The sequence below is a fragment of the Coregonus clupeaformis genome, chromosome 37 (genome assembly GCF_020615455.1).
Source record: "Coregonus clupeaformis isolate EN_2021a chromosome 37, ASM2061545v1, whole genome shotgun sequence".
Lineage (NCBI taxonomy): Eukaryota > Metazoa > Chordata > Actinopteri > Salmoniformes > Salmonidae > Coregonus > Coregonus clupeaformis.
In genome coordinates, this window is record NC_059228.1 from 33,491,645 (window position 1) to 33,504,144 (window position 12,500).

At 51.1% G+C, this 12,500-nt stretch overlaps 1 protein-coding gene across 5 annotated transcripts in view; it reads right to left on the bottom strand.

Moving 5' to 3' along the window:
• The window catches only part of LOC121536590 (histone demethylase UTY-like), a 114,695-nt gene that overhangs the window by 19,551 nt on the left and 82,644 nt on the right, over nucleotides 1-12,500 (bottom strand). For all 5 annotated transcript variants that reach the window (XM_045211624.1, XM_045211623.1, XM_045211622.1 and 2 more), the window contains 6 exons: nucleotides 8,548-8,670; nucleotides 8,195-8,272; nucleotides 6,172-6,279; nucleotides 5,415-5,960; nucleotides 4,292-5,220; nucleotides 1-66 (listed from right to left, as the gene is read on the bottom strand). The exon at nucleotides 1-66 is cut by the window's left edge and continues 64 nt beyond it. In XM_045211624.1, the coding sequence (XP_045067559.1) occupies nucleotides 1-66; nucleotides 4,292-5,220; nucleotides 5,415-5,960; nucleotides 6,172-6,279; nucleotides 8,195-8,272; nucleotides 8,548-8,670 (1,850 nt within the window). The remainder of the gene's footprint in view (nucleotides 67-4,291; nucleotides 5,221-5,414; nucleotides 5,961-6,171; nucleotides 6,280-8,194; nucleotides 8,273-8,547; nucleotides 8,671-12,500) is intronic.

Genomic DNA, 12,500 nt, shown 5'->3' on the forward strand with positions numbered 1-12,500 from the left:
GGCCGGGGTGGGGGACACTTATCCAGGAGGATGCTGCTGCTGGACAGGCCGTTTTTCCCCAGGTTCCTAAAGACAGAGGGGGGTGGGTAAAGACATTTGGAGTGATATAGATAAGAAAGCTCCATGTCTTAGTATAAACTGTATTTTTAAACTGTTCCAATAACGATGATTTTTTGTCTCTCGCACATCTCTCCCCTTTAATTGGCTAGGTGAGACAGCACAGATAGTAAAACCAGCTACCAGCAAATGGACATATTTGAGTTTCAGAACAACATATTGGTAATCTATAAATCTCTGCTAGGCAAATCCCTGCCTTATCTTAGCTCATTGGTCACCATAGCAACACCCACCCGTAGTATGCGCTATTTATTGCCTTACCTCCATAACTTACTACATTTGCACACACTGTATATAGATTTTCTATTGTGTTTTTGACTGTACGTTTTGTTTATCCCATGATGTAACTCTGTGTTGTTGTTTTTAATCGCACTGCTTTGCTTTATCTTGGCCAGGTCTCAGTTGTAAACGAGAACTTGTTCTCAACTGGTTTACCTGGTTAAATAAATCATGTTTATGATTAGCCTCAGCCCAAACTTTGTTTGCCATTACCAGCTGTTGTCTTAGCTCTCTCGAATAACACCTGTGATTGCTTTATGCCTCTCTCCCATGTCAATATGCCTTGGTTATTGCTGTTTCGGTTATTTCTTATTGTACTATTTAACTGTAGAGCCCCCAGCCCAGCTCAACCTGCCTTAGACAGCTCCTTTGTCCCACCCCCCATACACGCGGAGATCGACTCAATCGGTGCCTCCAGTGATGCTATCTCTTTCATAGTTACCCAACGCTTAGGTTTACCTCCACTGTACTCATATCCTTCAATTTACTTGTCTGTACATAATGCCCTGAATCTATTCTACAACACCCAGAAATCTGCCCCCTTTTTTCTCTGTACCCAACGCACTAGAAGACCAGTTCTTAAAGCCTTTAGCCGTATCCCCAACTACACATTTTCAGTCTCGATAGAACTGCCAAAGGGGGTGGGGTTGCAATCTACTGTAGAGATAGCCTGCAGAGCTCTATCATACTATCCAGGTCTGTGCCCAAACAGTTTGAGCTTCTACTTCTAAAAATCCACCTTTCCAGAAATAAGTCTCTCACTGTTGCCGCTTGCTACAGACCCCCCTCAGCCTGAGCTGTGCCCTGGACACCATATGTGAACTGATTGCCCCCCATCTATCCTCAGAGTTAGTACTTCTGGGATATGCTTAACACCCCAGCCAACCTACAATCTAAACTAGATGCCCTCAATCTCACACAAATTATCAACAAATCTACCAGGTACAACCCAAAATCTGTAAACATGGGCACCCTCATAGATATCATCCTGACAAATGTACCCTCTAAATACACCTCCGCTGTTTCAACCAGGATCTCAGCGATCACTGCCTTATTGCCTGCGTCCGTAACGGGTCCGCGGTCAAACGACCACCCCTCATCACTGTCAAACGCTCCCTAAAACACTTTAGCAAGCAGGCCTTTCTAATTGACCTGGCCCGGGTATCCTGGATGGATATTGACCTCATTCCGTCAGTAGAGGATGCCTGGTTGTTCTTTAAAAGTGCTTTCCTCTCAATCTTAAATAAGCATGCCCCATTCAAGAAATACTGAACGAAGAACAGATATAGCCCCTGGTTCTCCTCAGACTTGACCAGCACAAAAACATCCTGTGGCGTACTGCATTAGCATCGAAGAGCCCCCGCGATATGCAACTTTTCAGGGAAGTCAGGAACCAATATACACAATCAGTTAGGAAAGCAAAGGCTAGCTTTTTCAAACAGAAATTTGCATCCTGTAGCACTAACTCCAAAAAGTTTTGGGACACTGTAAAGTCCATGGAGAATAAGAGCACCTCCTCCCAACTGCCCACTGCACTGAGGCTAGGAAACACTGTCACCACCGATAAATCTACAATAATCGAGAATTTCAACAAGCATTTTGCTACGGCTGGCCATGCTTTCCACCTGGCTACCCCTACCCCGGCCACCAGCTCTGCACCCTCCGCTGCAACTTGCCCATGTCCCTCCCCCTTCTCCTTTACACAAATTCAGACAGCTGATGTTCTGAAAGAGCTGAAAAATCTGGACCCCTACAAATCAGCTGGGCTAGACAATCTGGACCCTTTCTTCCTAAAATTACCTGCCGGAATTGTCGCAACCCCTATTACTAGCCTGTTCAACCTCTCTTTCGTAACGTCTGAGATCCCCAGAGATTGGAAAGCTGCCGCGGTCATCCCCCTCTTCAAAGGGGGTGACACTCTAGATCCAAACTGTTACAGACCTATATCCATCCTGCCCTGCCTTTCGAAAGTTTTTGAAAGCCAAGTTAACAAACAGATCACCGACCATTTCGAATCACACCGTACCTTCTCCGCTATGCAATCCGGTTTCCGAGCTGGTCATGGGTGCACCTCAGCCACGCTCAAGGTCCTAAACGATATTATAACCGCGATCGATTAAAGACAGTACTGCGCAGCAGTCTTCATCGACCTGGCCAAGGCTTTCGACTCTGTCAACCACCGCATTCTTATTGGCAGACTAAATAGCCTTGGTTTCTCAAATGACTGCCTCGCCTGGTTCACCAACTACTTCTCAGATAGAGTTCAATGTGTCAAATCGGAGGGCCTGTTGTCTGGACCTCTGGCAGTCTCTATGGGGGTGCCACAGGGTTAAATTCTTAGGCCGACTCTATTCTCTGTGTATATCAATGATGTTGCTCATACATACATCACTTTTCTGATAATAGCAGCAGCACAAGCCAACACAATGAGTCTGGAGTCTAGACACGCATTGTGGAGCGGAGAACACTTCACAGATCGCTGTTAAAACAGATCACCATTCAAACAGATTAACTGGTGCATGTACTATTGCTGCGTTTACACAGGCAGTCCAATTCTGATATATTTCTTTCCACTTTTGACAAATCAGATCAGCTTTGAAAAAATTCTGATGTGAAAATGTGATTGGTCAAAAGACCAATTAGTGGAAGAAAGATCCTAATTGGGCTGCCTGTGTAAACGCAGCCTATGAAGTGGCTCAGTAAGAGAGAGAAGCCTAGAGTAGCGGTTAACCAAAGCTCCAGTCATTTTACAGAGCTGTGGATGTTCAGTCGAAAAACAGCTATGGCTCAGGTTGTGTGTACACAGGGCTTACTCAGTTACAGGCCCTGTAGACACACCAAACAACAGAATGGGGACTCCAAATGTGGTGAAACAAATAATGAATAACCCATCCATCCAGAAACAACCCCTTGGACACAGCCTAGTCACTGTTGTACATCTGTGAGGACAGCAAAAAATCCCCCTAGCCTATCAGAGGGGAAAGCTGGTGGAGGTACGGCCATGTTCCTCATGCACAATTCCTCCAGATCTACGCAAACGCCAAGTGGTGTTTTCTGGACAGCCCCTTGGTTCTCGATCTCAAGGGTTGTAACACTACATTTACATTACATTTACATTTACGTCATTTAGCAGACGCTCTTATCCAGAGCGACTTACAGCTAGTGAGTGCATACATCATTTTTTTTATACTGGCCCCCCGTGGGAATCGAACCCACAACCCTGGCGTTGCAAACACCATGCTCTACCAACTGAGCTACATCCCTACAAACTATGCCTGTAGCCCGGGGCGACTGGCGAAGTGAAAATGAACACGCTTCAGCAGGCTGCAGCATAACGTGCACACACACACGCACCATATAATACCCTGGAAACATTAGCCAGCTAGTCATCAGCACAACAACACCTCTCCAACCCACTGACACCCTGACCTATAAATCAGAGCACACTCTCAACAGTCAATGGGTCCCTAAGGAGCACAACACTGACATAACTATTTGGCAACCCAGAGCGGAACAGAAACAGGTAAGGCTAACTAAGGGTTAACTAAGGGTTAACTAAAAGGCAAACTAAAAGGCTAACTAAAAGGCCAAACTAAAAGGCAAACTAAAAGGCTAACTAAAAGGCCAAACTAAAAGGCTAACTAAAAGGCTAACTAAGGGTTAACTAAGGGTTAACTAAGTGTTTACTAAAAGGCAAACTAAAAGGCAAACTAAAAGGCTAACTAAAAGGCTAAGGGTTAACTAAGGGTTAACTAAGTGTTTACTAAAAGGCAAACTAAAAGGCAAACTAAAAGGCAAACTAAAAGGCAAACTAAAAGGCTAACTAAAAGGCTAACTAAAAGGCTAACTAAAATGTGAAATGTGACTGATGTGACAGAAGGATATGATGTCCTACCTGCATGCTTTGAGCACCTGGTTGGAGCTGGGGTAGATGGATACTGAGGACCATGAGGCCAGGGCTGGCCTTCTGTGAGCCAGCCCAGTGGGATCCACCTTCACTGGGCTCCGAGAGTCCTCTAGCCCCTTACCGTTGACCTGTGGGGTAGTGGTGGTGGTACCGGTGGTCCCGCTGTTGGATGGACTGCTGTTAAGGCTGGCGAGGTTGTTGGCTGTGGTGGGGTGTGGGTCAGTGGAGCGAGGGGGGGAGGCAGACATGGCTGAGAGGCGCGAGGGGGCCACAGAGTGTTCCGACAGGGGTTTGGGACCTCCGTGGTGGACACCCGGGTGGATGTTGTTGACCTTGATGTTATTGTCTGTGGTGGCTCGTTGATTAACACCACGATGATGATTATTATTATTATTATTATCATCGTGGTTAACATCATCCTTATTATTGTCCATTCCTGTGAGCAAGGGTGAGAGCTGAGGATTGTCTGTACTGAGCGCGCCCGGAGGAGGAGAGCCGGGCCGGGATTGGATCCCCGAACTGTACGTGGTGGTCACCGCCCCCTTCTGGATGCGATTAGCCAATCCCTGCGTAGGGGCGGAGGCACTGGGACTGAGCAGCGTCCCTGCAGTGGTAGCCAATCCGCTGCTGCTTCCTAAAGGCGTGGTCTCTTTGGTTTGTGCCCCTGAGGTAGTGGTGGCGGAGGGGAGGGGAGAGGAGGGGAGATGGTTGGGGGCACCGCCCCTCTGTGGCGAAGAGGATAAGGAGGAGAGGGAGGAAGAGGAGGAGGAAGAGGAGGCAGGGCAGGGCCCGGTGGAATGTCCGACCTGATTTAGACTTTGAGCACCGGGGCCAGCGGCCTGGGTGGAATGGGAGAGGGAGGAAGGGTGTTCTGCATTGGGACCTGCCGAATGTGAACCTGGACCTTTGTGAAGCTCCTGATGGAGAGAGAAAACACTAATGAACATTAGAGGGTGACAAGACAGCAAATGAGACAAAACAAGAAAGAGTGAGTGTGAGACCAAGTCAGAACGAAATACAGAGCGAACGAGAGTAAAAGAGAGCTAGACCGAAGGAGATAAACAGACAATTAAGAGCAGCTCAACAGAGACAGAGAGCCATCAACATGTACCTGAGGGGAGTTGGTGCGTTGCTGGCTCTTCCAGGCCTCCTCTGCATTACTGGTACTGTTACTGCTGTGAATGGTGTTGTTGCTGGTAGGGGTACTGGTACTACTAGTGTTGTTGCTGGTAGGGGTACTGGTACTACTAGTGTTGTTGCTGGTAGGGGTACTGGTACTACTAGTGTTGTTGCTGGTAGGGGTACTGGTACTACTAGCGACTGTGCAGTTGTGAGGTAGACAGTTCTGCTGCAGGTAAGGCACGTTTCTGTTACTCCTGCCACCTCCTGTTAGAACCCCCGGTAACGTCTCTGCACCTGGTAGACCGGGAGTGTGATTATTGCCCATGGTCCCAGCCTCCTGATTACCCAGCTGCCCCAGGGAACTTAAAGATAAAGGTCCGTTGGCCATTGGCTCAGCAGTGCAGGGAGGGCGGGCTGTGGTGTGACTGACATGTGAAGTCCGGGAGAGGGGGTGAGGGGAGGGGAGGGAGTTTGGGGACAGCGAGGGGCCGTTGGGTAGGGTGGGCCGCAACTGGCCTGCCGCCTGCTGTCTCACCTAGCCAATTAAAGGGGAGAGATGGGAGAGAGACAGAAAAGCATCGTTATTGGAACAGTTTAAAAATACTGTTTATACTAAGACATGTATTTTTCTTATATATATAGCACTCCAAATGTCTTTACATACTGGAGGGGAATGGTGGCTGAAGTTATTCATACATAAAGCCACAGGCGTAGCCACAGGTTTGTTTGTTTGAGTGTGTGTGTACCTGCTGTTGATGCTGCTGCATGAGGGAGAACTGGTTTTCCAGCTGATCCAGCATCTGTACCTGTGGTGGTTTCAGACTGGCCCGGTTGGTCCGGAGCTGATCCAGGAGCTAGTGGGGGACAGATACGTCAAGGCATTTAGAATCATCCTTAACTATTTACATTCTGAATTAATTTTGCTTACAGCTTTTATGCTTACTATTCAGTCCTCAATTTGTTTTATACTGCAAGATGCTTAGGAGAAAGGATGTAGTCTGTAAAATGACTCGCATTATCCCCCTAAGGCTGATTGACGCTCCACAGCGTCAAACACTGACGTCATTTTGAATCTATCCCTGTGTGTCACCTGCGGGATCATCTGAGACCAGCCACCCGGACTGGGTGCAACTGTGGTTTTGCACAACCAAAGAATTTCTGCACAAACTGCCAGAAACCGTCTCAGGGAAGCTCATCTGCGTGCTCGTCGTCCTCACCAGGGTCTTGACCTGACTGCAGTTCGGCGTCGTAACCGACTGCAGTGGGCAAATACTCACCTTCGATAGCCACTGGCATGCTGGAGAAGTGTGCTCTTTACGGATGAATCCCGGTTTCAACCGTACCGGGCAGATTTATGGCGTTGTGTGGGCGAGTGGTTTGCTGATGTCAACAATGTGAAGATAGTGCCCCATGGTGGCGGTGGGGTTATGGTATGGGCAGGCATAAGCTACAGACAACTAACACAAATTAATTTTATCACTGGCACTTTGAATGCACTGAGACACCATGACGAGATCCTGAGGCCCATTGTCGTGCCATTCATCCGCCGCCATCACCTCATGTTTCGGCATAATAATGCACGGCCCGATGTTGCAAGGATCTGTACACAATTCCTGGAAGCTGATCATTTCTCAGTTCTTCCATGGCCTACATACTCAGACATGTCAGCCATTGAGCATGTTTGGGATGCTCTGGATCGACATTTGCGACAACGTGTTCCAGTTCCTGCCAATATCCAGCAACTTCGCACAGCCATTGAAGAGGAGTGGGACAACATTCCACAGGGAACAAACAGCCTGATCAACTTTATGTGAAGGAGATGTGTCGCCCTGCATGAGGCAAATGGTGGTCACACCAGATACTGACCGGACTACTGTCACCAACAGTAAAGGTATCTGTCACCAACAGATGCATATCTGTATTCCCAGTCGTGAAATCCATAGATTAGGGCCTAATTAATTTTTTCAATGGACTGATTTCCTTATATGAACTGTAACTCAGTAAAATCTTTGAAATCGTTGCATGTTGCGTTTATATTTTTGTTCAGTGTACTATGTCACCATTATCGAAAGGGGAGACTCTCACAAACACGACAGCGTCGGTTGTTTGGCTCTACGACATCCACACATTTTACGGCAATCGTCTGAACTCTCTGTCGTGGACATCCTGACTTTGAAGAGGTCTTGTCACAAAAGCGACTGTCCAGACGGAACCATTGGAGCTACAAACAAATGTCACCAATAGCGAAAGGGAGACTCTCTCAAACAGGAAGGTGTCGTTTGATCTGCTCTACGGAACACAAGCTTCAGGGGGGAGTCGTCTGAAGGTAACCCAGGACCGGGCTGTACATATTGCAGAAAGTGAATAGGGGGTAAAATGAGCCAAAAATAACATGACAAAACATGGGTCTAAAAAATATAAATAAAAATCCTGAGTTTTCTTATATCTCTCAGATATAGGACAAACACTTCAAAACCTTGTTCCTAATGATAGATTTTTGTCTGTTTTGCCATTTATGAATGTGTTTTTCACTGCGTTTCTATGGGCTATAGCAGTAAAGGTCAAATTCATGAATAAATAAAAAATAAGTTATACCTACAGGGGTCCTAAAATTCAAAATTCAAAATTATACATTTTATGACCATCTTAAAACAATTCCATATGTTAACTGAGTAGATACTGCGATTTAAGGGCTTAGACCTATAGGGGTTAACAAATACTGTTCAGGTCTGACTCAGACACTGGTGTGGTGTGAAGAGAAGAACCCACCTGTAGTCTCTGTGGCGTTAGGTACCAGCTGGGGATCTGCTGTTGTACCGGGTTGTTTGTCCACAAGTCCACACCACTCTGTGCTCAGAGACAGGAGAGAGATGCTCATCAATATACCTTGTAAACGTTTCAGCGTCATTCCTTTTTGCGTTTACCAGTTGTGTGATGGAGCGGACAGTACCCAGGCTTTAGTACCCGAGCTGGATTGTAGTCTTTAGGCACCAAATGGATGAAAACTTACTGAAAAAGGGAGGGACTACCTAGTTTTCCATTGCAACACATTTGAATTAATGCCTTAATGAATATGACCCTGGTTTAGGGTCAGTTGGGCTGGGTAAAAGACTGAACCCTACCTTAGCTGGGCTGGTGGTGCGTTTCCTCTTGGCAGGGCTGGCCTGACTGTCAGTGTGGCTGGGATGGGGAGAGACCTGTGTCTGTACCTGGCCTCCCTCACCTCCCTGGTGGGGCTTACATGCCTGGAGGAGGGGGCAGGAGAGGAGGGGAGAAGGGTTATAAGTGGGAGGTAGGAGAGGAGGGTTATAGGGGGAGGCAGGAGGGGAGGTAGGTGAGGAGGGTTATAGGGGGAGGCAGGAGGGGAGGTAGGCGAGGAGGGTTATAGGGGAGGCAGGAGGGGAGGTAGGCGAGGAGGTTATAGGGGAGGCAGGAGGGGAGGTAGGAGGCGAGAGGGTTAGAGGAGGTTAGGGGGAGGCGGAGGGGAGGGTTATAGGGGGAGGCAGGAGGGGAGGGGTTATGGGGAGGCAGGAGGAGGTGAGAGGAGGGTTATAGGGGGAGGCAGGAGGAGGTAGGCGAGGAGGTTATAGGGGGAGGCAGGAGGGGAGGTAGAGAGGAGGGTTATAGGGGGAGGCAGGAGGGGAGGTAGGCGAGGAGGGTTATAGGGGAGGCAGGAGGAGGTAGGAGAGGAGGGTTATAGGGGGAGGCAGGAGGAGGGGAGTAGGCGAGGAGGGTTATAGGGGGAGGCAGGAGGGAGGTAGGGAGAGGAGGGTTATAGGGGAGGCAGGAGGAGGTAGGCGAGAGGGTTATGGGAGGCAGGAGGGAGGTAGGAGAGGAGGGTTGGGGAGGCAGGAGGGAGGTAGGCGAGGAGGGTTATAGGGAGGCAGGAGGAGGTAGGAGAGGAGGGTTATAGGGGGAGGCAGGAGGTAGGCGAGAGGTTAGGAGGGGAGGAGGTAGGAGAGAGGTTATAGGGGAGGCAGGAGGAGGTAGCGGAGGGTTATAGGGGAGGCAGGAGAGGAGGTAGGCGAGGAGGGTTATAGGGGGAGGCAGGAGGGGAGGTAGGAGAGGAGGGTTATAGGGGGAGGCAGGAGGGGAGGTAGGCGAGGAGGGTTATAGGGGGAGGCAGGAGGGAGGTAGGAGAGGAGGGTTATAGGGGGAGGCAGGAGGGGAGGTAGGCGAGGAGGGTTATAGGGGAGGCAGGAGGGAGGTAGGCGAGAGGGTTATAGGGGAGGCAGGAGAGGAGGTAGGCGAGGAGGGTTATAGGGAGGCAGGAGGAGGTAGGCGAGGAGGGTTATAGGGGAGGCAGGAGGGGAGGTAGAGAGGGTTATAGGGGGAGGCAGGAGGGAGGTAGGCGAGGAGGGTTATAGGGGGAGGCAGGAGGGGGGGAAGGAGGGTTATAGGGGAGGCAGAGGAGGTAGGCGAGGAGGTTATAGGGGGAGGCAGGAGGGAGGTAGGCGAGGAGGGTTATAGGGGAGGCAGGAGGAGGTAGGAGAGGAGGGTTATAGGGGGAGGCAGGAGGAGGAGGTAGGCGCGAGGAGGGTTATAGGGGGAGGCAGGAGGAGGTAGGAGAGGAGGGTTATAGGGGGAGGCAGGAGGAGGTAGGCGAGGAGGGTTATAGGGGGAGGCAGGAGGGGAGGTAGGAGAGGAGGGGTTATGAGGAGGCAGGAGGAGGTAGGAAGGGCAGGGGGGAGGCAGGAGGAGGTAGGCAGAGAGAGGGTTATAGGGAGGGAGGGGGAGGAGAGGAGGTTATAGAGGGGAGGAGGTAGGAGAGGGAGGGTTATAGGGGGAGGCAGGAGGGAGGGGAAGGAGGAGGGTTATGAGGGGGAGGCAGAGAGGAGGTTATAGGGAGGCAGGAGGGAGGGAAGGGGCTGAGAGGAGGGGAGGAGAGGGGAGGAGGGTTATAGGGGAGGCAGGAGGGGAGGTAGGAGAGGAGGTTATAGGGGAGGCAGGAGGAGGGAGGCAGGAAGGAGAGGGTTATAGGGGGAGGCAGGAGGAGGTAGGAGAGGAGGGTTATAGGGAGGCAGGAGGGAGGTAGGAGAGGAGGGTTATAGGGGAGGCAGGAGGGGAGGTAGGAGAGGAGGGTTGATAGGGGAGGCAGGAGGGAGGGTTATAGGGGGAGGCAGGAGGAGGTAGGAGAGGAGGGTTATAGGGAGGCAGGAGGGGAGGTAGGAGAGGAGGGTTATAGGGGGAGGCAGGAGGGAGGTAGGCGAGGAGGGTTATAGGGGAGGCAGGAGGAGGAGGGAGGAGGGCTATAGGGGAGGCAGGAGGGGAGAGGCGAGGAGGGTTATAGGGGGAGGCAGGAGGAGGTAGGCGAGAGAGGGTTATAGGGGGAGGCAGGAGGGGGAGGTAGGAGAGGAGGGTTATAGGGGAGGCAGGAGGGGAGGTAGGGAGAGGAGGGTTATAGGGGAGGCAGGAGGGGAGAGGGTTAAGGGGAGGCAGGAGAGGAGGTAGGAGAGGAGGGTTAGAGGGGAGGCAGGAGGAGGCAGGAGAGGAGGGTTATAGGGGAGGCAGGAGGGAGGTAGGAGAGGAGGGTTATAGGGGAGGCAGGAGGGGAGGTAGGGAGGCGAGGGAGGGTTATAGGGGGAGGCAGGAGGGAGGCAGGCGAGGAGGGTTATAGGGGAGGCAGGGAGGGAGGGTAGGGAGGAAGGAGGAGTAGGGCGAGGAGGGTTATAGGGGGAGGCAGGAGGGGAGGTTAGGGAGGCAGGAGGGGAGGTGAGGCGAGAGGGTTATAGGGGGAGGCAGGAGGGAGGTAGGCGGGAGAGGGTTATAGGGGGAGGCAAGGGAGGAGGTGGCAGGAGGGTTATAGGGGAGGCAGGAGGGAGGTAGGCGAGGAGGGTTATAGGGGGAGGCAGGAGGGGAGGTAGGAGAGGAGGGTTATAGGGGGAGGCAGGAGAGAGGTATAGGAGGCAGGAGGGGAGGAGAGGTTATAGGGGAGGCAGGAGGGAGGGGTAGGGAGGCAGGAGGGAGGAAAGGGGGGAGGCAGGAGGAGAGTGAAGCGAGAGGGCTATAGGGGGAGGCAGGAGGGGAGGTAGGCGAGGAGGTTATAGGGGGAGGGCAAGCGAGGGAGTAGCGAGGAGGGTTATAGGGGAGGAGGCAGGAGGAGGGTTATAGGGGGAGGCAGGAGGGGAGGTAGGCGAGGAGGGGTTATAGGGGGAGGCAGGAGGAGGGTTAGGGGGAGGCAGGAGGGAGGTAGAGAGGAGGGATTATAGGGGGAGGCAGGAGGGGAGGGTAGGAGAGGAGGGTTATAGGGGAGGCAGGAGGAGAGTAGGCGAGGAGGGTTGGGAGGCAGGAGGGGAGGTAGGCGAGGAGGGTTATAGGGGGAGGCAGGAGGGGAGGTAGGAGAGGAGGGTTATAGGGGAGGCAGAGGAGGGAGGTAGGGAGGAGGGTTATGGGGAGGCAGGAGGGAGGTAGGCGAGAGGGTTATAGGGGAGGCAGCGAGGGGAGGTAGGCGAGGAGGGTTATAGGGGGAGGCAGGAGGGGAGGGTTATAGGGGGAGGCAGGAGGGGAGGTAGGAGAGGAGGGTTATAGGGGGAGGCAGGAGGGGAGGGCGTCAGAGCAGATGCCACAACCCTGACAACAACCTAAGTGATACTACTAATCAGGAATCTCAGAGCCAACAAAGTGTGTGAAAATATTTTTTCTTGGCAAGAGGAATGAGATGAATTTTGATGTGAAATATCTGGGTTAACAACGTTTGCCATCAAACCTTTGGTGCCAAGGCAGTTTTAATGTAAAACGGTCATCCAAGAAAAAAAGACAAGACAGGCAAGTTGACACTTAATTAAATATAATTCATGGAGTCACTAACAGAAATCAACAACATATCAGTAGTTTACATTCATTCTGTGCATGTCATGTCAAACAGCTAGTCAGGTTGAGCATTCATTCCGTGCATGTCATATCAAACAGCTAGTCAGGTTGAGGAAATGGGTGAGTGAGAGTAGCGTTGACTTATGACTTGTACTGCTGTATTAGGAACCACACAGAATTACACCTACTAAATCTACTGTATGTGAGCTTAGTGTTAAGTGAGAGGGATTCTCTCGTCTCAACTTCTTTGGTTTGTCTGCACTGA